Source organism: Chaetodon auriga, chromosome 17 (genome assembly GCF_051107435.1).
Source record: "Chaetodon auriga isolate fChaAug3 chromosome 17, fChaAug3.hap1, whole genome shotgun sequence".
NCBI lineage: Eukaryota > Metazoa > Chordata > Actinopteri > Chaetodontiformes > Chaetodontidae > Chaetodon > Chaetodon auriga.
In genome coordinates this window covers 12716926-12741065 of record NC_135090.1, presented here as the reverse complement: position 1 = coordinate 12741065, position 24140 = coordinate 12716926, and the positions used below count along the sequence as shown (strand labels likewise).

The window sequence follows — 24140 nt, the reverse complement described above, 5'->3', positions numbered from 1 at the left end:
CTTTCAGTGACATCTCCATCTCTCACTTGCCTGCCTGCAAAAGCCGAGCTAGCATGACTAAAATACTTAGTCGCAGTGCACCTCAGCAGCAGCGAACCAGAGAGCGACTGAGGCTCGGGCCTGGCTAACAGGCTTAGGCTATCCTGTCTCTCTCACATCACTATTTCTCTTTCATTTCACCTAAACTTTACACTACGCATCCAAACAGAGGGACACTAATATATAGTCTGGAGTCACAGATGGGAAAATATGCAAATAGACTTAGCTAAATGCAAAATACAACATTACATAATGGAGGGCATATTCATAAGAATACACGCAAATACGCTCTTAGGTCTTCAGAAAAATGTGTGACAGGTAACACCCTTTTTCTTGAACATGCACTCTTACCACCCTGATTACAGAGTGTGTGCCTTTATCATGCATGCGTGTGTGTTTGAGTCAAAGCACATGCCCACTCCATGATTATGTTCCCAATGTCACGGCACTTTTGTTTCTCTTGCAGCTCCTCCCTTCCCTCCTCTCTCTCTCTCTCTCCGTCCTCTTCCCTCCCTCCACCCTCCTCCTCTCTCTTCCTTTTTCTTATAATCTCCCCTTCACAATGTGCCACAAAGACGGTTGATAACAGTCTGTTAACTCTGCGATAGGCTTCTTACTGCTGTTGCTGAAGGAAACTGTGTATCTCTTCCTGCACAACACGGACTCAGCCCTCACGCCAGTGCAAGACTCTGATAATGTCTTGTTGTTGTTCTCATTCATTTGATATGGTCAGTTTATCTGCGGAGCACAAAGCAACTGAATTAGGTGAAAACAGGCACGTCGTCAAAGAGAATGTTTGGTTTTGATTAATGTTTTATTCTTAGAGAAGTATGATGTCAAAGATGAAAGTTAACAGTTAGCGTGGTTTTGCCATCTTAAGTTAGTTCACTGACTAGTTGGTTTTCCAGCCCTGAACAGATGTGAATATAGCATCCAGAGATACAAGCATTATGGCCATATGTGTGTGTGTGTGTGAGTGCGTGTGTAATGAGCACTGCAGTCGTTAGCAGAGGGGGGGGGGGGGGGGGGGGGGTTGCTGTGTCGCCGTTCTGTACAGCGGGCATGCGGGATGGCACAGATGGTGGTGGAATGAGACCCATACTCGCTGCAGATTTATGCTCCTCTCTCGGGTGTCTGTCTGTGTGTCTGTGTGTCCCTCTCATTTCTCATTTGACAGTCTGAGCATATGCATCAGTGTCATTGCAGCGAGACACGCAGACATATGACGCGGTGAGCCGTCTATTTCCAGAGCTATCTGTCTGGTGCACCTCACAGGCGCTTTGTTATCAAATTAAACCCTGCTGCCGTTTATGTGCAAATGATGCTATAGCTCCTTTCGAGGCACACAGATGTAGAATGTGTCGCCCTGAGCTGTTGTTTATTTCCTGTGTTGAGCTGTTATTATAGTCTTTTTTTATTTTCTTGTCACCTTTGTCTTCCCTCAGATCGCACTGGGAAGCACTCCACCATGCCCGACTCACCTGCGGACGTCAAGACACAGTCCAGGTTGACCCCCCCTACCATGCCGCCCCCACCCAGCACACAAGGAGCACCCCGCAACAGCTCCTACACCCCCACCACATGTGAGTAAAGGCAGTTTTATAGCCGTATCTTAACTGTCCGAAGGCTTTACAACAGTCATGTTTGATTGTTAATAATGACAGCGGTAATGAACAAGGTGAAGAAGGGCCTGGCAATCTTCTCCTTGTCAGTAACATATCTAGAGGAGCTGTTCCAATTACAAACCTTCCACTCTCTGCAATCACTTCTCACTGTTACAAAGGGAATGAAAGAATGTAAAGACGATTACCCTGTTAATGACTGCACGGCAGTAGTCTCCTATTGAGCAGGAAGGAGGACAGACCTTCCCATTAGTGCTCTGTATCACCGAGTGATTGAAATAATGTCAACGCAATTAATGTGTGGTGTGTAATTAAAGAACAATATGGGCTGATATTGACCTACAGATCCATAATTAGGGATGCACTACTACTGTGCTTATACTGACTTTATTAAGCAGATCTAATATCAGCCGTGATATAACAGCGGTTGTCAGTGTCACAGCGTCCCTGGCCTCATGTTCAGACATGGTACTGGAGCAGGTCTCAGTATTAGCAGATACAGTGAGTTGAAGAAAAAGCTGGGTTGGTGCCACCTGGCAAATATTTCAGCGGTGGGTGGATCAACAGGTGCAATGTGATGCTGAAGCGTACAGTAAATCGATTTTAAGGTGGGATGGCTGTACACGAGACCGCAGAAGTACAATAGCAGAGCAGATACAAATGCAGCGACACGTGAGAAGACCGTCGCAAAATGCGTAGGTAAGACCTAAAGATAAAAAAAAGGAAAACACAAGACCCTCTTAACAAGTTGCGTTGAGCCTTTCCAAATAGCAGTCACTCCAAACAACTCACCCAACAAGTTCATTAAAGCCCACGCTTACAAACCATTGGAGCTTTGCCATGACGTGAACATAGCCTGTGACAAGCAAATTACACCCTGGTATTCACTTAGAAGTGCATACTTAACCACTTGCATGAAGAGCACTAGAATCAAAGAATGGAAGGCCCTGCGGTTCAAAGTGCTCAGAGCACTCAAGTCTGCATTAGTAGTGCTGGTTCTCTGCAACAGAGGCAATATTTTGTTCTCTTTCAATTACTCTCCCTTTCTTCATGTCTAGTATTTACTTTCTGCCTCTCTCTTTGTATCTGTATGTCTCTCTCTGTCTGTTGCAAGTGCTCACACTCCACAATTAACATCGGGGCTTCCGTGCGATGAGGGAGGAAAGGCCCAGCTCTCTCATTACGCATGCCGAAGGTTTCAACAAAGCAGTATGCTTTGATTTCCACCCGACGTAATTGTTACCAGATGCAGTTTGAGTATCTCGTCTCTCCTCACTTTACAGTGGCGGCTTTGGACGACGGCCAGAGGGGGAGTGAGCGGATCACTAGTCAAAACCTAATCTCATTAGAGAGAAAGCTTTATGCCGCCTTGTATCTCTTTGTACACCAACTCCCCCAACACACACGTAGACAGACACACACACACACACACACACACACACACACACACACACACACACTGCTCCCGTGCTCTGGCGTGACGGGAGGTCACACTGTCCCTGCTTGTTTAGACTGCACGGAAGGAGGGAGAGGGAGAAGGAGGCGCAGGGTGCAGGGAGGCAACATGTCTCAGAAATATGTTTTTTATGAGAGGATGCCACAAAGGATCAAACGAGCCTCCATGATTGGAAACAAATGTTGAGGATTGTGAATGTTTTCAGGGGAATGTAAATCACTTCAAATCAGCGGTTAGGTCCCGATGAAGCTGACGTATATTGTTTCTTTTGGTGGTGTTTGTTAAAAGCACAGTCAGGGTTTTTAGACTATCCTTGGTGCTTCGTATGTAACAGGAGTGTGTTACTTCTGCACAAAAAACTCCAAACTCTCATTTCTCTTAACATTATGTTCTTATGTGCTTGTCTCACGCAGTAACCAATGGCAGTAGCCACTCTCCTACGGCGCTCAACGGTGCTCCATCTCCTCCAAACGGATACAGCAATGGTCCTAGCTCCTCCTCCTCCTCCTCACTGGCCAACCAGCAGCTGCCGCCGGCCTGCGGCGCGCGGCAGCTCAGCAAGCTCAAGCGCTTCCTCACGACTCTACAGCAGTTTGGCAACGACATTTCACCTGAAATCGGCGAGCGGGTCCGCACATTAGTGCTAGGACTAGTGGTGAGTGGCTACTATGGATGTGAGCTTTAGGTCAAAGAGCTCACGGATTGAAACCTGATGCCGAGCCTCGTGTTAGCAGGAATAAGTGAATCCATTAGAAGGCTGTTTGAGAGTAATTCTGAGCATTTGTTCAGCATGCCTGAAGTACCAGATGGAAGGAGTTTACTGAATCAAAAAGTTTAAATAGTGTCAGGTTAGTTGTCGGTCACAGAGATGAATACTTCAAATACTTTGAAATACTTATGATAATGAAAACCTGAGAGGTATTTTTTTCTGTTCTCATGTCAGAAGCCTCACCCGTCTATGAAATAAATGCTTCGCCTTCAGGGTGGCATCCATCAGCGCTTTGCAGCACACTCAGAGTGTTCAGTGTAACACAGTGACTTGCAAAACAATGGCAGCATGTTGTCCTCTGGGATAAAGAATAACATCAAATCAGGAGACCACCGTCTTTGTGCACCTGATCCACTTTGGATTTGACTGCATTACATTTATTTAACTTCAAACGCAAGATGCAACAACATGGAAAACCAGAGGCACAGGGCGATAATGATTAGACGTCTTAATTTAACATCAAACCATACGAAGGCTGTGCAGGTGTCTGACAGCCTCTGCCAGTTGCAGTATTTAAACCTTATTTATTTAGCTAGTAAATGCATATAATTGCAAAAGAAATAATGATTGTAGCTTTAAGAGGAAGCTCTGATTTAAGCACTACTGATAATCACACTTCTAATCCAAATCAAGATTCGGTGCATAAAGTCAATAAAGGCAGGATGCAATATTCAAAAGCCACATAAGAATTTGTCTGAATTTACTAATAACACTGCATTTAAACATGTGCACCAACATAACAGGAGTGAAACTAGCCAAGTGTTTTATTCAACAGTAACACTGCAAAATACAAATCAAGCCTGCAAACATCGAAATACATTTATCCAACGGAAATTTAATGAGACAGATGTGCTGTGTTCCCGCAGCTTATCTGACATGGTTATATGAAGGCTATATAAAATACATGTGCAAATCTAAAGATTTAACACACGTCTACATGATCTGAGAAAATCTGAGCATAACGAGCAGGGGAATACAGAAATAGTGATTGAACGTTGTGCAGAAAGGAGGAGGCGGAGGAGATGGAGGGAGGAATTTTTTTAATTAGCCACACAGAGCATAGCCTCCTTTTGGCTTCACTATGTTTATTTTTCTCACCGTCTGCATATGCACATGTCTCTGCTGTGTCGTTTTGGCTTGCATATACCCCCCCCTCCCATTACTCTCTCTCTCTCTCTTCCTCTCTCCTCGCTGTCTCTCTCTGTCCCTCCCCCTGCCTTATTGAAAAGAGTGACACCGTTAATTAGCTAGTTGTGTGCTGGGAAGAGGGAGAGAGGGAGACTCAGGAGGTTTCACTAGCTGTCAAGAACAGCCCCTACGCAATCTGGGCGAACAGATGTAAGGCTGAATGTAACAAAATTCAGGTCTGGGAAATAACGCCGACAGTGTGGGGAGGAAAAATAATATCTGCTGCTTTTTTATGTTCGTTGCTTGATTTTTTTTTTTTCCTTGTTTGTTTTTTTGCTTGTTATGGAGCGGATTCCTCTCCCATGTGCACGCTCACCTCCTTCTCCTTCTTCTTGACTCTTTCTCTCTGCTCTGCACCGTGGGAATAGTTCATGTTGAATATTAAAAATAGTGTCACCGCTGCCTTGTCAGCCATTAATGTGAGTTACAGGCAACCAAAGGAGTAGAGACAGAAGCTAGAGTTTGTTTGGGTGTGAAGGGTTGACAAACTGAAACGCATAACCCACTTTCAACCACCCGCTGCTCCAAACAAGCTCTTCCTGCTTGCAACCATACGGAGGACACACAGATACCCTTTCAGTCTAAATATACACGATACACCCCCTCTCCTGTCTGCTGCACATTTGAATGGTCCATGCAACTGTAATGTATTTTGGTCACCTTGGTCTTATCTGCGCTGTGAAAAGAGACAGACCGTTATTCGGTTGGCACTGATGGAGAGAGGCAACACCGGTGTACGGCATTATGGCACAAGTGTGATAGACTCGTGTACCAAGTTGATAAGGATGTGGGTGCCATGCATGTGCACGTTTACAGCAGAAAACATGTGTGCGAACATCTAAATGAATGTCCGAGTGATGGAAACAAAGAAAAAGCAGAAAGTAGAAATGTATTATCTTATTGGACATAAATTAGGGAAAGCACTCCAAAAATGAGCACATCTTGATAAACACATAGATGACATCTTTTTAAATGAGCCAATAATTATCAAAACTCATATTGAAGCCCCTTAAAGAAAAAGCATATTTGTCCCTCATGCAGTGTATTTGTTGATGATGTGACTCCTGCATGTGTATTTGTTTTGTTAATTGCAGGAGATGTGTGTCTTTGTTTTCTATGGCTCTTTTCACTGTGGCTTGCCCCATATGCTCCCCATTACAAAACCCGAAACATTCACTCCAGGCCGGCACATCGCTTAGCTTCCAATAAGTAATATTATCACTTAATGCCTTCCACATGGATTCATGTGTTTTCTCCCTCTCTCCCCAGAATTCCACGCTAACCATCGAAGAATTTCACTCCAAGCTCCAAGAAGCCACCAACTTCCCTCTGCGACCTTTCGTCATACCCTTTCTGAAGGTAGATATTCAAACATACATTCACTGCAGAAGGCTTGCCTGCCGCTCTGCCTGATCGCCCAAGTCTGGAAAACATTTAGCCAGCCCAGATCCAGATGTGCATACTTATGTTCGTGATTTTTCTCCCTATTTTTGGAGCCTCTCTCCTCTTTGCATCTTTATCTCTCTCCCGGACTTGTCTCTTTCTTCCTTCTCGCTCTCTGCAATTTCACAGAAGCCGTCGCTCTCATTCTGTTTCTCACTCCATCTCTTTCTTTCTCTTCGCTCGATCTCTCTCCTACAAATTAAACAGCGCATAAGTAATTTCAGTACAGAGACTGATCTCATTCTTTTCAGTTCACTCCTTTTAACCCAAAGCTAGCAACTTTGATCAGATTGTAATTTTCATCTACAATTTTTGAACTGGAAAGAATTTCTTTTTTGTTGTTGTTTTTTAGGAAACTTACTTAACATGCACTGGAACAGAGCACAATGAGTGTGGTTTTGGCCTGAGGACAACGTCCTCTTTCATGTGCTCCTTTCAGCCTCCATCTCTTTCTCTCAGGCTTGTTTGGTCATCGATTCTTTATCCCACTAAGCCACATTTTCAATGAGTGTTTCCCATTTTCAGCCATTAGCATGGTATATTACCAGAGAAAGGAGCACTCATTTGAGCATCCGGCCGTGCCCTTGCTTCAGCCCATTTGTCACCGGTCACCTTGTTTCGCTCACATCTCTTTATTCCAGCCGGGGGATGAAAATGAAGAGGGACGGCGGGTTTTCTGTTTGTATCTACAGCTGAAATAGTGGCCATTTATGTGCATTAGGGCTGGTTGTGTCAGATGCATATTCTGAAAGTCTGCAGGATTTGAGGAGCTGAAGCAGTCTGGAGGTGAGGCTGGTGGTGTGATTTGTTTTGGTAGTCAAAGATGACAAACAGGACTGGGGTGTTTATTGAGGGATGTACTGTGCAGCAGCAGTCCAGATCATGTTATCGGGTCCAGGTGATGCTGAGATCGATATCAGTGTGGTGCTGAGAGATGGAGAGCAGGGACGGACATAACATTTACTACAGAGCTCATTTGTTCCTATTACACACCTCTGAAAAGAATGGGTTTTGTTTTCTTACTTTCTTTTTACTCATTTTTTCAGTCCCCCCCCTCCCAAATCCATCTTGATTTCACTGTCTACCTCTTTCTCTTTATCTATTCCCTGCCCCTCCCCTGCTCTGTCTGTCTGTGTCTGAGTGACAGGCATGAGGTAAATGTTATTTATGAAAACAAGACAGTTGCTTCTCCCTGAGCACAATATCAGCTCACTTCAGTCTGTGCGTGTGTGTGTGTGTGTGTGTGTGTGTGTGTGTGTGTGTGTGTGTGTGTGTGTGTGTGTGTGCGTATTTGCAGATGTGTGCACTGACATTCACGAGCCTATATTATCCACTGAGGTCCTGTGTGGATGTGGGCAGCAGAAATTGGTCCCACTAGAATCGCTGTTACTGGCTCTTAACGACACAAACAGGGACTTTGTGTCCTCCCTGTCTCCTTCCCCACACCAACTCTCGTATTCTTGAGTTTCCTTCATCTTTTTCTTCTTCAACTCACCTTCTCATTTGTTCTCCCTCCATATCTTTATCCCTTTCCTGTCTCTGTTTACTGTTTCCCTTCTATCCCTCCTTCAGTCCCTCCTTCCCCTCTCCTCTCCTCACCAGATGGTTAGTGTATCACTGGGATGGCTGCGGAATCAAAGATGCAACTCTTTTTTTCCCCCCTCCATCGCTCCTTCTCTGCCTCTCTCTCTCCCCAGTCTAATTTTAGTGTCTTCCCACTGCAGGGCCCTTAATGCCAGCTACCATATGGTAGCAGAGAGCAGTTGGAGGTGTAGGGGAGCTTTTATAGGTGCGTCGAAGCACAGCTGCAACAATGCGCGTCAGGGCTCAGAGTTTTTCATTACGCTAATGTTAGACCCTGTCGACCCTTCCAACCCCCACCCGCACCCCAACCCACTCAACTCCTTTCCCCTTCTCTTAATACCAAACCGCAAATTGGTTGGGAGTCTTTACTGGAAGGAGGCAATCATAAACCACACAGCGCCAGTGACGTGATGTGTTGGCGGGACGCCCGCCACACGAGACAACAGGCTTACAAAGTAACAACGTTTCTCTGGTTTCAAGTTAAAGTTGTGCTTTTTTTTAAGTTTGCTCTCATCATAGCTGTCAAGTGTTTTGTTTTTCTTGTGTCGTGCTGAAATGAGAGGAGTGCTGTGAGACAAAGGAATGAACACATTTCGCAAAAGAGAACGGGAGTCGTGACAGGAAATAATTGAAATAGGACAATATAGACGTTCAAGAACTAAGTCACCTAGATTCTCCTCCAAGTGCAAATTACACAGAAACAGAAAGTTGATGAAGTGCAGCATATCCTGAACATGGCATATTCTGAATTGTTTTTTGGCACCATTTGACAAAATGACAGATCCAGTATTTTCACAATAAATCATCCTGGGAGGATTTAAGCTGTGGCTGCTGAACACTACTTGAAATTTTCCTTTAAAGTGCAGATGTTGGTTACCATAACTGCACAGAAGCAAAGCACCATATTTTATCATTTGAAAAATGATCCCGTCTCTTCAGCGGTCTGCGTGTCTTGACTCAGTCTTTTTGTTAATGCATCCCACATCTCAGGCAGCTAGGATGACCTCTAATTAATGAAAGATGAGTTCACCGGGGTCAAAGCAATCTATTTTATGCTCTTTTTTCAGAGGGTAATTACGATCATAAACTATTAACGGACCATTAACTCGAGCAGGTAAAGCGAAGGCCAGCGCTTGGCATTTCTTTTACTACAGCCAATTACTGGAGAGGAATTTTCGTATGATTATGAAACATAAATACCACAAAACAAATCAGGGGTGTTTTTTGCGAGTATTATTTCTGCATGCAGTTGGCAAGGACAAGATTGAATGGTCAGAGAAATGGAAGCAAATTCGTCTGCTAATGTAGGACAAGAGGAGAGACTGGGTGACAGTAAATACAAGCTTATAGATTATAAAACTGGAAAAAATTCAGGGAAGAAAAAAACAAAGCAAGGGACTTAGAGAGATTATGTTCTTAAGGACAAAACAAAGATTAACAGACCTAAAACTTACAAAGATGGCCCCTCCAAAGGCTCGTGTGATGTACCTCGCCAAAATAGCCCCCGCTCTCATTCTGAACCTGCCTGACGCAACACTTTCATCTTCTTGCTTCAAAACGCACCCCATCAGATGTCTTTGAAGTCAATGCGCGCATACCTGCATGACCCTGTAACTCCACACAAGAAAGCAGACCCCCTTGTTATGTCAAAGAGATTGAAAATATCTGCTTTTTCCTTTTAAAAAAGTATATGCCATGGAGAAACTCTTTGGGTGTTAATGCACTCTGGGTCACAGGAAGTGGTGGTGGTTCAGTGGTAATGAGCAAACAGGGGTTAGATGACATGGAAGGAATGGATCTTTTGTTACCTGAAATTGGTGTTTTTGCGATGGAAAGACTGAGAAAAAGCTTTTGTGATAACATTATTCTTGTGTTTGAATCGAGGGCTTTCTGTGAGATCATGTATTTCTATTTGTTGTATTTCCTGAAAACAAGCAGAGTGTCAATTAAATTTTGTACAGCTTTACATTTTGGTGCAGATCAAAGCGATGCATCAGTCTGGTTGAATTAATCTCTGTTGAATATGAATCATCAACAACATATAATATTTTGCACACGGCCACGAGTAGAATTTGTTTATTCCAACTGCGTATTTTCTTTTGTAAGAGCTTAAGCTGACTTTGATTACCCTTAAAGCAAGCAGAGACAAGTGTATTTGCATTTTACTGTTTTATGTGTTACAAATCTTTCACTACAAGATGTGGTGTATGTTTAAGATATTGTAGTATACAGATTATTGTTAGTATTTAGCAAATTAGCCAAAGAGGAAAAAGAGAGCCTCTGAGAGAATGAGGAGGGGTTTTTTTTTTTTGTTTTTTTTTGGTTTTTTTTACATTTTCTGAAAGGCAAAAAGGCAGATGTGATGTTTCTATTCTTGTCAGTGTTGTCTAAATCATGATATACAGTTGTTCAGGTTCCTCTGGTGATATGTTGCTGTTTCCTTCTGCAGGCCAACCTTCCGCTCCTTCAGAGGGAGCTGCTGCACTGTGCCAGGCTGGCAAAGCAGAACCCAGCTCAGTACCTGGCCCAGCATGAGCAGCTGCTCCTGGACACCAGCACCACCTCGCCAGTGGACTCCTCCGAACTCCTGCTGGACGTCAACGAGAATGGCAAGAGAAGGACGCCAGACAGGTGAGCCAGAGTCATTATTTTAGCCAGAATGAGAATAATTTGGGTTAGAATCATATCAGAAGTTCACTCGGATCAAGACGTACAGTCTATAAATGCAGCAGCTCCAAACACTGAAGCAGCTGAGTCTTTTTTTACTCCTCTATTATTTCATCTCATGCATAAATCCCTTTGAGTCTGCCTGCATCTCCACGAACGCAAACATTGCTCTGCAGACACAAGCTGAGCCAATGCAAGGCAAGAGTGTGATGTGTTAATGTATGTATGGGAAGTATCTGTCAGTGCACCACCGGGCCTCATGACGTGCTCCGTTGGACAACTCAGCTCCCGGCTCCTGCTCTTAATGGGCCAGAACTGAAGAGAGGAAGAGATGGGAAAAGTAGACCTGGCTACACCCACACACACACACACACACACACACACACACACACACACACACACACGCACACACACATAGACACACATCCTGAGGATAGAAAAACGAAGGAAGACAGCTGTGCCTTAATGAAAAGTGTGAACGTGTCGATGAATGTGTGAATATGTGTTCTGTGCATGTTTGTGATACCTCAGTTATCATTTGCTTCCGTGCTTGATTGGATGTGTAAGTACACAGTGTGTGCCTGTGTGTGTTTCTCTCTGCATCAGTTCAACCCCCCACCCCCAGCCAAATCATTACATCCATTTGTTGTCACGGACTTTGGTAATGACTCAATGTTCCCTGCTCTAATGGACAAGCATTGAGACGTGACGTCCGGGAACACGCAGCACTGTAAAAACCTGTAGTCCTCTCTCCAGCAATCTTCCCCCAAAGCCGCCGAAACGGAAACAAGCACAAAACCCGTCCAGACCAACGGCAAGTGTGTGTTCATGTTTAAGACTGTGGAGCTCTCCCAGCCCAATAAAGTCAATTTTATGTGGTAGAGCTACAATATGACTAGCATCACAATCTATATATAGATTTGATGCATTTTCTCCCAGAATGGCTTTAGAAAAGGATTTTACTAATCAGAAGAATAACTGAGACTAATAAGCATTTAATAAATGCAATTAGACATGCAGCGACACACCCAAACATTCCTTCATTAAACCTTATTAAGTTTGTGAACATTTTTTGTTTTGTTGTGAGTTTGCGTCTGTGCTGTGAGTACAAGGTGTGCACGATCTTTTGAAATAAAGAGTAATTCCCGGGGGTCTAGAAATGTTAATGCAGGCTGGGGAGAGGAAAATGTACTTTTTATATTTGCTGAGGGACAAAAATGCCAAACGCGATATTAATAATTCTCACCTCTCTTTTCCCCCAACAGTCAGATAGGCAGACTTTTTCTGTAATACCTGCATATTTGCAGGCCGTCTGGTGCACAGGGGAGTGAGCTTAGGGGAAAAGGTGTGCGTGTAAATGTGAGAGAGAGAGAATATATGGAGAGAGAGAAAAAGTAAGAAGGCATCTGTATTCAGGGAAAAAGTGTGGTCTGTTTGTGTGAATGTGTGTGTGGATGATTCTCTATGCAGTGTGAAAGCATGAGTATGGTTCATGCATGTGCACCTCTGTACATGTTTGGGTGTGTGTGTGTGTGTGTGTGTGTGTGCGTGTTTGTGTGTGTGTGTGTGTGTGTGTGTGTGTGTGTGTGTGTGTGTGTGTGTGTGTGTGTGTGTGCGTGTTTGTGTGTGTGTGGATGTGTGTGTGTGTGGATGTGTGTGTGCCTGCCTAGGGAGATGGGCTGATAACACATACAGATGAGGCTCCAGCACCAATATGGCTGGCTAAGCACCTCTGGTTTCTGCTTACCTATGCTCTGCATTCCCGCTTATTGGAGCCTTGTGTCGGAATATTGGAATTTGAATGGGAATTCTTAATTACAGACAACAATGCACTACCAATGCATGCTGATTAATACCGTGGTGTGCAGGAAGCAGACCAGGAATATATGCATATGAGAAAAAACATACATGCATATAGTGTACAGTAGATTCCATACATTCTCTAACAAAAGCAGATATTAAATAATGGCTGGAAGTGCAAAATTACCAGTGACTGCATTATAATGACTTGCATGGTAAATTCAGTATAATTCAGCATATTTTCACACCATGAATTCCATCAATGGCGCACATCATTAACCCATACGCAACTAATTTGAATGAAATACTTATTACCAGATTAACTCTGATCCATTCTGCTTTTGTTAATGTAAGTCATCAACTATTATTGCAGGTGTTTCACAATAAAAGCCTTCCAGGCAGGTGAAAGAACCTGTAACCTGAAGAACTGAGAGGTTTTTAATGTGAAATAAGGGGAGCTGTTGAATTTGTAGAACAAATCAAAGCACAGAGAGGATTTTTACAAAAATTTAGATTTAGTATAATATAAACAAATGCACCTGTTAAACAAGGGAATTTAGAAATAAAAGCCCTTTTTCTCCCAACTGCTAGTCTTAAATTAAGGCATGGACTTTTCTTCATTATTTATTTGACAATTTAGAGTTTCTCATTATGACATGCAGTTTTTTTGGCAATTCCTGTAATCTAAAATCTTGACATGCACGTAAATTGGGCAGGTATGCATCTACAGTAGGCAGCAAATTATGCGTGCACACATCAGTGCATTGTATAGGTGACTGTGAACATGTACGCATGTGTGTGTGGCGCCTGTAGATATAAACATTGTTGCAGCAGGAAGGCTCGGGAGATAAGAGTGTGGTTGGAGGTGGTGGGGGGGGGTGAATGGATGAGTCGAGGGAGGCAGCGAGAGACGGACGGATAGAGGGAAAGAGCATATGGAGAGCTGTGGATGAGCATTAGGAGCCCATAAAAACAGCTCATTAAGAAGTTCAATCTGTTCATTGGAGAGAGAGAGAGAGAGAGATGGGGAGGAAGAGAGGAGAGAGAGAGAGGAATGTGGAGGATTGCAGATAGAGGGGGGAGGTTGGCGAGATTTAACTGTGAACTGACAAAGCTGAGAACACACACACAGACACACATGTGCAAGGGTGCGCACACACAAACACACCTGGCCACATTAATCTTTGGAAGCAGGCTAACAAAAATCCACCTGATCCCCTGGAAGCTACTTGAGTGAGTACGTATGTATGTGTGTGTCTGTAATTTGTGGGAGCGCACATGTTCGTGTGTGTGTGTGTGTGTGTGTGTGTGTGTGTGTGTGTGTGTGTGTATGAATGGATGTGTTTTCAATGGAAGAATTCCTGGATGATTCTTGGAAAAACAGCCTTTTACTGCAGTCTGTTAGTCTGTTAGCAGGTCAGCTCAAGCCTTTACTGCAGCACAATGTGGTGGAACAGTTGTTGTGATGATATGTTTCAAGTTTGGCTTTTGTGTGCGACAACAGTAACAAACAAAATTTGGAATCAGACAGTTTTACAAAGTAGGTGTGATATCACCATCATGCTGATTTGTGCCTGTGTCCTCTCCTCTCTCCCTCTGTAACTTCCCTTTCCTTTTCTGCTGAGCCACTGTGCCTGAAGAGGTCTTTTATTATTTGCCAGGCTTTCACTGCAACAAGAATGTGTGCAAGTCTGGTAACAACAGCACACATTTCAACCATATTTTGTCTCACACTCAATCTTATTTTACTTGGAACAAGTTAAAACTGTTGCCAGCAGGTTGAAATAATTCTGTATGCTCCGAATGCCGTCACTTCTATCAGGATTCTTTCATTAAAAGCAAATGAAATTGTCTCTGCTGGAAGAAAACAAACAAACAAAACAGAAAACTCAAAGTATGTCTCGGTTTCTTTCGTTCTGCACCCAGAACCAAAGAGAATGGCTTCGAGCGAGATGGTGCCCTGCACCCAGACGTTCACCCGAGCAAGCGGCCCTGCACCATAAGCCCCGCCCAGCGCTTTAGCCCATCCAATGGGCTCTCCTACCAACCCAACGGCCTGCCCCACCCGGGCCCGCTCCCTCCGCAGCACTACAGGCTGGATGACATGGCCATCGCCCATCACTACCGTGACACCTACAGACACCCCGCCTCCAATCATCGGGAGATCCGGGAGAGAGCCAGGTCTATTGGTGAGGACATGGGGGAGCATGGAGGGTGTATATAAGTGATGTATGTGCATGTCTGTATCTATACATTTGGGTTTTGAGACACAAACCAATCCACTACATGACATAAGGCAAAGCTGTTTACTCTGTAGCAACATAAAACAGGGTTAATAAAGGATAAAGCAATAAAGGATTTTCTATACGAAGGTCAACAGTTAAAAGTCCCTCAGACCACAAGATCATCCTGCTGCCTCAGAGAGCCGAGGCCACTGCAGCCTGACAGCTGACTGAAGTAATGCACTGTGAGATGTATGAGTGCACAACATAAGCACATTTAGACACAGCGTCGTCGTATTAGAGACATTTTTCTGCATAGACCGAGCCTTGATGAAGCTGTAATGACGACTTTGGCTCAGTTCTAAAAATAGGAGAGACATTTACCATGTCTCGCTTTGTGATGGATGTTTATTGGACTGGAAGCTCATACATTTGAGTCCTGCCCTCAGGGTGGGAGAGAGATATGGAGAGAGCAAAGAAAAGGGGGAGCGAGGGAGGAGGAGAAAGAAAATGGATGGAGACAGAGTTTCAACCTGGGACCAAATAAAGGATAAATCAAAGGGAGAGTGATGGAGTACGGTTACTGATCCTCCGTGTCATACTGACGTGCCATTTATTTATCTTTCTGTCCATCCTTCTGTCTGTGTGTCCGTCTTCCTTACAGGTATGCATACAGGGACCAGGCAGGAGGAAGTGATTGACCACAGACTGACAGACAGAGAGTGGGCTGAGGAGTGGAAGCACCTTGACCATGTAAGAAAAGTAATAACATTTTTTATTACTATACTTTACAGTTCTGTCTCTGTAAGTAAGTTTAGCTAAGTCCTCATTTCAGTTTTATTAAATTGTTATAAATCACACTGTGCTGTAAGTCTGCGATACGCAAAACAAGAGTGACCTTTACATGTTTTGTGTGCGATTTGAAAAACTGTTGTCGGAAAGGTTTGGCATGACATGCATATCAAGACTAACAGTCAAGCTATTTTCTATGCAGAGATGTGTATGTGTATGCATGCATGTACATATGTTTGCGTGCAATGTAACAAACATACAGTGTAAATACCGATAAATTATTGTTTGCGTGCTCACCTTCAGTAATTCAGTCCACTTAAACCTGCAGTTCGTAGGTTTCGGTGAGTTCAAACCACATGACATTTGTGTTTCACCTCACTGACGGTGAAAGTTTAGTCAACCAGTCACGTAATGTATTATTGACTGAAGTGATTAAGATGTGAGGTGTGACAAACCTGATCACCATTTCAGATGGCGAAAGTGTGTCTCACCCGTGTTTCGCCACCAAACTCCACGATGCAGACGAACATAATAATGATGCACTGACTACAATAACATGACAGATGTCGGCTTTAATTTAGACTCCCGCCCTCCGTCACTGCACCCTTTCTGAATTTAAATCAGTCCATCCTTGTCTATGTGTAAACTCAGCGCCTTGCCCACTCCCTGTCACCCCCAGCTGTTGAACTGTATCATGGACATGGTGGAGAAGACAAGGCGCTCACTGACAGTACTGCGGCGGTGCCAGGAGGCCGACCGTGAGGAGCTGAACTACTGGATCCGACGATACAGCGACGCTGAAGAGCTGAAGAAGGGCGCCGCTAGTGGGCAGTCAAGGCAGCAGAGCCCGGCAGCACAGGAAAATGCAACATCAGGTGGGGGATCACACATACCGTACATGTATAAGACGTATTAAAGGGCAAACTGTGGTGGCAAAGCAATTAATATAGGTATGTTTACAAGGCTGCTTCGAGCCATGTTCCAGGAAGTTTAATGAGTTATGTCAGTGCTTCCATTTCAAGGCCTCTTAGTGATGTTTTTATTGAAAGACAATATGTCTCCACTGGTATCTCTTTGTGTTTATGCAATAAATACATACAATATGAATTCCTCCAGCTCTATCGATCCTCTTCCCACCATATTTTTTATGATCTAAGTACTCTAAACACTTTCTTGCAATCTGTCCTTAACTCTTATAACTGCAGTTTTCAAGCGACTATTAAAGATGCCCCTCTATAGTTAATTGTCTTTAGATTAGATTTGCATCCTACATGAAAGTGATGGGAATTATTTTTAATTTTCTTCAGCACTTTTATGTCCAAAAGGCTTGATATTGAATGTGGAGTTCCCCAGGGTTCAATTCCAGGCCCTGCACTGTTATGTTTGCAAATGCTGCACTAGGCCATATCATCTAGTTGTTAGTTGTACACATTCCTGTCCCTTGAAAACCTTTTACATCTAGCTATTTCTTGCATCAGTGACCAAAAAAAAAAATGCATCGCTTTATTTCTTCAATGCCTTTTGGCAGAAAAAAAAAAGGAGTAACCAACATGTTTCTACAACACGCTGATTTGTTCTATAATCTTTTGTATCATGCAAACCATCGGCTGATCTCTCATTACCTTGGCTGTGTGTTTTTATGTCTCCCCAGAAATTCACAGGGAGCTGCTGCACCGGCCTGTGTCTGGCTACGTCCCTGAAGAGATCTGGAAGAAAGCTGGTGAGCCTGATCACACATACGCACACTTTCTCTCTTTTTGTCTTTATCTCTCTCCGCTGTTTTTAAGACATTTTGCTCTGTGACAATCAAGGCCATCTTTTTCACCCAGATGACTCAGGGCTGGAAGTGGATGAGAGGTGCTCCTTTAAACCCTATTCTCCCCTCTCATCCCAGCGCAGTCTGCTGTCTGCGACTTCTTCCCCTGCTAGACTTGAATTAATGTGTCAGGGTGCTCTTAGAAAATCATTTATATTTGATACAGTAGGAAGTTAAAAAATAAGAGTTTTACCACAACACTCTGCACACTCCAACTATGATGTCAGGTCATAAAACGATTTTACTGCGCCAGTCAAATAAGGGACATAAGTACCTTTTATAGCTGGTCCAGTGGCTCAGCTGTTAAAAGTACAGTAGTAAGACTTGGTATCTTTTTGCTTTTGGCACTTTTGTAATCCCCTTCGCGAGAGACACTGCAGCTATTCTAATAAACGAAACTGGATTTGTAGAGCCAGATAAGATCGAGTAACTAAACTAATTTGTTGCTTTAACAGTTTTCATTAGTTGCCATTAAATTTTTAGAGGACACAAACAGCATCCTCTAAACTCATGAGCGCAGCTGCAATCACCATTATCGCTCGTCTTGAAAAACTGAAAGAATTTTCCGCTGAGGGTTCAATGCTGGAGGAATCCACTTTGTATTCACCGTCAGTGATACAGTATATCTGCTTTTTAAACCCCTTGGAGAAAAGAAATTGTTCCCTTGCTTGACCAAGCATGATGTGTGAGATACTCAGAACAAGTAATATGCATTTAAATTGAATTGAGTATCACCATCGGGACTCGGCCTGCTCTCCAGTACTCTCTTCCCCTCACCAACTTTGATCGATCTTCCATCTAAGGCATTTGGTGTGTAATCATGATTCCATGCACAAGGCATGTATCACACGGCACCAGGGCAATTTCCATGACTTCAGGCAGCACAGTAGGTGAAAGACAAAACCACCCTGGTTTAAAAATGCAGCTAAATCGCGATGAAGAGAAAACGTCTCTGTCTTTATAAAAGCACACATTCTGTCTGATACTGAAAACAGATTTTACATTTGTAATACATGTAATGTGTACAAAGGGAATGAAGAACAGTGACGCATATTTGTCAGACTCAAAGCTGTATCTATTGTTTGTCTGTAGGATAAATGGTGCCCACTGTTTTTCATTCTCTCTGCATTCTTCTCAGTATTACCAGCATCCTTTTCACTTCAGTTGCATATATTCTGGCTGAAGAGAGACTCATCTAAATATGACCCAGGGAGACTTGCAAAATAGGATTTTAACACAATGGAGTGCAGCGGTGAATACATCTGTTTGAAATGGGCAAAATGTTTACAGTTGGCGATAAATATTCAAGCACCTTGCACAGTGTCCTACCGGTTTCCCACTTCCCCTCGCCACATGGGCCTCTGGGATCACAATGGAAATGCATAATTTAAATATAAATTGCCTGATTTGCATACACAATTAGTCAAGTTACAGGCTTGATGGGAGCAAACAAAAAGCCCTCCTTTTGCTTTGACGTTTAGTTGGAATTCCACCACTTAACACCCATGCGGCAAGGTTATTCATTCCACAAAACAAGTATGAAATAACACATTGCTCCAGTTAAAGCAGGTTTTCTGAGTGATTACCTGGGATTAATTGGCTCATGCTGTTGTCTTGAGGATATTTTTCACATTAAAGGGAAAAAAAAAATTGTTTGCTCATCTTCAAATGAGATCATTTCAAGTTTTTAAATTAAGACACCACACACTGATGCATTAGAGGATCTACTGTAACTGATTACGTGCCACAGTCACATAAGAATGTAGTAATTAGATAAGGGTACACAAAAGCGATTGGTTGCTAAATATTACTTCCTGAATGCCTTAATAATTAAATGAAAGCGATCGATGCATGTTAATGCACCCACTATTCAGTGGTGGACAAAGTATTCAGATCCTTTAAAAGTACTAATACCTCACTGTGAAAATGCTCCATTACAAGTAAAAGTACTGCATTTAAAACCTTACTTAAGTAAAAGTAGACAAGTGTTATTAGCAAAATGCCCTTGAAGTAAAAGCAAAAGTAGTCGTTTTACCATTATACCATTAACTTTAGCTACTTTATATACTGTTGGGTAGTTTAATCTAAAGCAATGCATCATAGTCTGTGAAATCATCATATGTGTATCTCTAAAAAGTCACCTATTCTTGAGCCTGTTTTCAGCTCAATTCATTTTCCAGCTCATCCAAAGGGGTTTTTGAATAGTTTATTGAGCTTAAGAAGTTGGAGAATTTTCTCAACCCATAGAGGAACACATTGTGGAGTAGAAGTATAAAGTTGCTGTACCTCAAATGTGTACTTCAGAACAGTATTTTAGTAAATGTACATAGTTACATTCCACCATGGCCACTCATCATCTCAGATCTACAAAGAATGTTTTTCCTCTGATCTTTGTCTCACATATAAATGAGTGAAATCAGTTGCATGGTTACAGTTTCTGAAGCAGATGTGATACAGATTAAGCAGATGAAACAGCTTTTACCATTAATCCCAATTTTAGAAACCGCTGCCATTGAATTTTTAGTTGTCTCAGAAGTTATTGTTTTTGGTTTGGCAGACAGTTTTTAAATGCCACTTCAGTTTTGAATGCATTTTAAAGAATCTGACTTTGCTTACTCCCATGTACACATCTCTACATAAGAGATCCCATAATGAAATCAGATTTGTTTTTATGATAAGTTCCCTTGCTTTGTGTGAAAGACATTTATATTCAGAATTTCGGAACTGTTATAGACAAAAGTAAAGACATCTGTGACTTCTTAAGGTATACAGGATGATATAATACACATTATATTGCAGGTACGGGAGGCTTGACTTCCTCTGTCTCCACACTCTTTCCAGAAGAGGCGGTGAATGAGGTGAAGCGACAGGCCATGTCAGAGCTACAGAAGGCCGTGTCAGAGGCCGAGCGTAAGGCTCACGAGATGATCAGCAGCGAGCGGGCCAAGATGGAGCGCACGGTAGCCGAGGCCAAGCGGCAGGCGGCTGAGGACGCTCTCTCCATAATCAACCAACAGGAGGACTCCAGTGAGGTAAGAACTTGCCCAGACAATCCAGAACATCAAAAGTTGCACCCTCAATCTATCAAACACATCACGGAAGCTGATTTCGCCCTCCTCTTGTTTGATAGTTATGGTATTGCGTCTGTCTTTGTTGTCACTTTGACTATACTTTTGCTGCCAGCTGTTCTAGTGATTCAGATGATAGGATCCTCTCTTAAAAAGAAGTTGCTATTGTATTTTATCAGTGCAGTGCAGCATAAAAGCAAATCATTGTACATTATCTCTCAAATATCAAAAGAGGTTGCTGATTATTAGCAACTTTAAAAGTGGTCCTGCTAATAGAAGTCGTTTTATAGTCAGGAGATAGTGGGACAGGGAGTAAAATAAAGCAAAGCAAGGTCACTCAAGTATGTATTAACCTCGCTTTCCTCCTTCCTCTTTATTTTTCCGACAGAGCAGCTAGCATGTTTAGAAAGGTGTTATCAATTCAGCTGAGAGGAAATAAGGGAAGGAGCTTTCATTTGCTAATCACCATTGGAGACCTTGGCGTTTAATCAGTTAAGTGAGAGGGAAATATGGCTCACATCTGTCATTAATTGCAGGAGTGATGTTTATGAGAGAGGCGCCCCAGAGGAGAACTTTCAGAAGCAGTTTGTAACCTTGTTCTCCTGCTTCCTGTGGATATGCAGCCGCCCTGACATGCTCTCCCTGTGGTTTCTGAGATATATAAGAGGCCCTAAGCGTAATCATAGATGGGTTTTTGATCTGTCTGTGGTTTGTTTTAAGCTTAAGTGTTGTAAAAGCAGAGGTTAGTTCTGTTTATGTGCACACTGGTGCTCTGATAACTCTTGCTAATCTTCACGTCATGTTCACTAGTTCATGAGGCAGCTTTTCTCAGTATTTTGAATGAATAAAGGAACAAAATAAAATAAAGGCTCCTAACAACACTGTTAGGAATAATCTGAATTGTATTAACTGAACTGACCAGTTTTCTTGATTGTACATCCTTCTGCTGTATTTTTTCAGGGCACTCTCATTCACAGATTGTCAGATACCTTGTGCATCTGTAGGAGACCCGCCAATGAGAACAGGTTGATTATTTTTGTGTTAGTTAACTTTGTCTCTATCTGTCTGTCAGAGCTGCTGGAACTGTGGCCGCAAAGCCAGTGAGACGTGCAGCGGCTGCAACACGGCGCGCTACTGCGGCTCCTTCTGCCAGCATAAGGACTGGGAGAAGCACCATCATGTCTGCGGTCAGACCCTCCAGGCCCAGCAGCAGCAGGCCAGCCAGCAGCAGGGAAGCGTACCAGGGTCAGAGACCCCTGCTCCCATCAGCTCCTCCGCCTGCACCCCGAGCAGCGGAACTGGGAGTCCGGCTGCTACCCCGCCTGCTGCTACCCCTCGCTCCTCCACCCCCAGCACCCCATCCTCCTCTGCCCTGGATGGCACACCGCGCTAAGAGACTCACACAGAGGATGGAGGCAAATACCTCCGGGGCTTAACAGCCAGCCCTCGACCCCACAACAGCGTGACTGTCTACATTGCCTTGCAAAGATACTAAGCTAACGTGGCTAACAGAAAGAGATGGCAGTGCTTCTGTCTATCTTGCAGCATAGTCATAGAAGGAGGAGGAGGAGGTCCATAATCAGGTCATATTGACTTGCCATGACTTTAAGGAAACGCAAAGATATTCTTTGTTTTGAATGAATGAATTTAAATATCGACATCCTTTTATCGTTACACTTGCTATTCTTGTTGTCTGTTTGTCGTCGTGCCTGTTGTTGTTAATGTTGTTGTCATTGTAGCTTATCTTATTTTTTCCTGTAAATATTAAGAGACTGAGCAGAGATAGCCGTGAACTTGAGACAAGTATATCTGACCTCCCCTTTTTTTTTAAATGCTTTTATTTTCCATCCTTGAATTGATGCTTATTTCCTTCCTGTACCTGGGACATAAGACTAGTCAACCTCATTTCACCAAACAGCATACCAAGGGAACATATCTAGCTAGCAGAACGACTGATGTCATCAATATTCTTTGTAAAGAAAGATATTAGATTTAAATACCCGAAAAGACACACAGATGGACGGATAGATAAACAAGTTTGCTGCCTGGAGAGAGGAGAGGGATGGACTGATTCTCTGGCCCACAGACCGCCATGAAATGGGCAGATGTGCAGCAGATTGCAAGCAGAGCCAGCTGTTCGACCAATGTTATTTCCCTCTCACTTGTAATAATATCCAGGTCAGTGGGCTGGGAAATACAAATCTGTCTCCCTGAAGGATGTAAAAGGAAGAATTCTTGGACAAGATACAAAACTTTGCCCACTGCACATGTGGAGGATGTACTGACTACAATTCTACAAAGCTCTCAAACAGGAAGTGAAGTCATCATCCCACCAGTGAGACTGTCAAATCACCACGACAGCGGCCGCTGGGCCACTCAGAGCTGAAAACTTACAGAACTCAGAAGGAAGCTCACTCTGCGCCCCAGACGCTCCCCTCCTGTCTCAACCCTGAAAAACATTTTCATCTTTCTCCATGTTCTTATTCTTTTTCTGTAGATGTCATGGTGTTTAAGACTTCTGTCCTGTGGTGTCACCAATGGTTATTTATTGTATGTGTTGGACAATTGTGACAATGCATAGTACTTTAACCAGTCACAACTCTAAGTCCTTCATAACTCTCTCTAGCTGGTGCAAAAAGAGATGAAAAAAAAAAAGAAGTGTTATCTTTTTTCCAAGCTGCTTTTCTATTCAGTGTGTAAGTGGTAGATCCCTGGTAGTTCTATAAGTTTTACTTCCCTTTGTCCTCAAGAAAAGACACAAGCTATATCTCAGAGCTGCTACTTGAGTCCGACCCAGATCTTTTCTGAGAACTAGCATGTTGCGCGGAATGCTAACCTAAATGTTTTGTACAAGGGACATACATAAATGTATTTGCACTGTCACAGAGGTTATTTCGGCATGCTTCTTTTCAGCATACTTGTGTTGTTGGTATAGAGCCATAATTCATCAACCATTTTGTATGTAGTGACAGCATTATCTGTTTTTACATTCTTTGGGATGGGGGAGTTGGAAAAATGTAAAATCACCAAACCAACTTTTTTTTGTTCTTCTTTTTCTTCTCAACATGCTAACGAAAGCGGCCATAACATTTTTTCAAATAGTTACAGACAGTGCATGCACATTACTGAACGTTTGTTAAATATTTGTTATTTTTTAGAAAAACTGAAAAACAACACAAAAAAAACTAAAAAAAAGATACAAAAAAAAAAATATTCTAACAAACTAACTTTCCAAATGCAGAGGTGTAGACTCCGATTGACAGCTTTAACACAGCAAAGCACCAGGTAACACACAGTATTAACACAAGAGATAAACAAAAAAAACACCAAAAACAGCCAAAGACTGACACCAAGGACCAAAATCCTTATTTAAACAATTTTCAAAAGAGGTTTGTTCACACGAATATTTGGTTATTTGTTTCTCGAGGTTTTGTTCACACATTCATGGAACGAAAACCGACGTCAGTGTGTCATAAAACTCATTTATTTTAATCCTTTCTGGAAACCGACGGCACTCATCTTACATTGTGAAATGAGAAGGTGTGAACATAATGGACACTTCACGGCGATGTTACATTTTAACTGGAGCAATAATAACTAATGTGACATGAACACTGACGACTTCTGTTACCATTTTTGAAGAAAATTTTGAAGGCGTTTTTTTGACCTTGCTT

The 24140-nt window shown here is 42.9% G+C and overlaps 1 protein-coding gene across 4 annotated transcripts in view; it reads left to right on the top strand.

Annotated features, from left to right (window-relative positions):
* Positions 1-23778, top strand: part of runx1t1 (RUNX1 partner transcriptional co-repressor 1) — a 57097-nt gene extending 33319 nt beyond the window's left edge. The window contains exons 2-11 of one of the 4 annotated variants that reach the window (XM_076754237.1): positions 1485-1622; positions 3531-3772; positions 6344-6433; positions 10551-10732; positions 14495-14757; positions 15455-15543; positions 16262-16457; positions 17234-17302; positions 20240-20430; positions 21539-23778. In XM_076754237.1, coding sequence (XP_076610352.1) covers positions 1485-1622; positions 3531-3772; positions 6344-6433; positions 10551-10732; positions 14495-14757; positions 15455-15543; positions 16262-16457; positions 17234-17302; positions 20240-20430; positions 21539-21859 — 1781 coding nt within the window. In that variant the 3' untranslated portion in view covers positions 21860-23778. Of the gene's footprint in view, positions 1-1484; positions 1623-3530; positions 3773-6343; positions 6434-10550; positions 10733-14494; positions 14758-15454; positions 15553-16261; positions 16458-17233; positions 17303-20197; positions 20431-21538 lie in introns of all 4 variants that reach the window. The other 3 variants (XM_076754235.1, XM_076754233.1, XM_076754234.1) reach the window with 3 other exon arrangements.
* Positions 23779-24140: the final 362 nt, after the last annotated feature.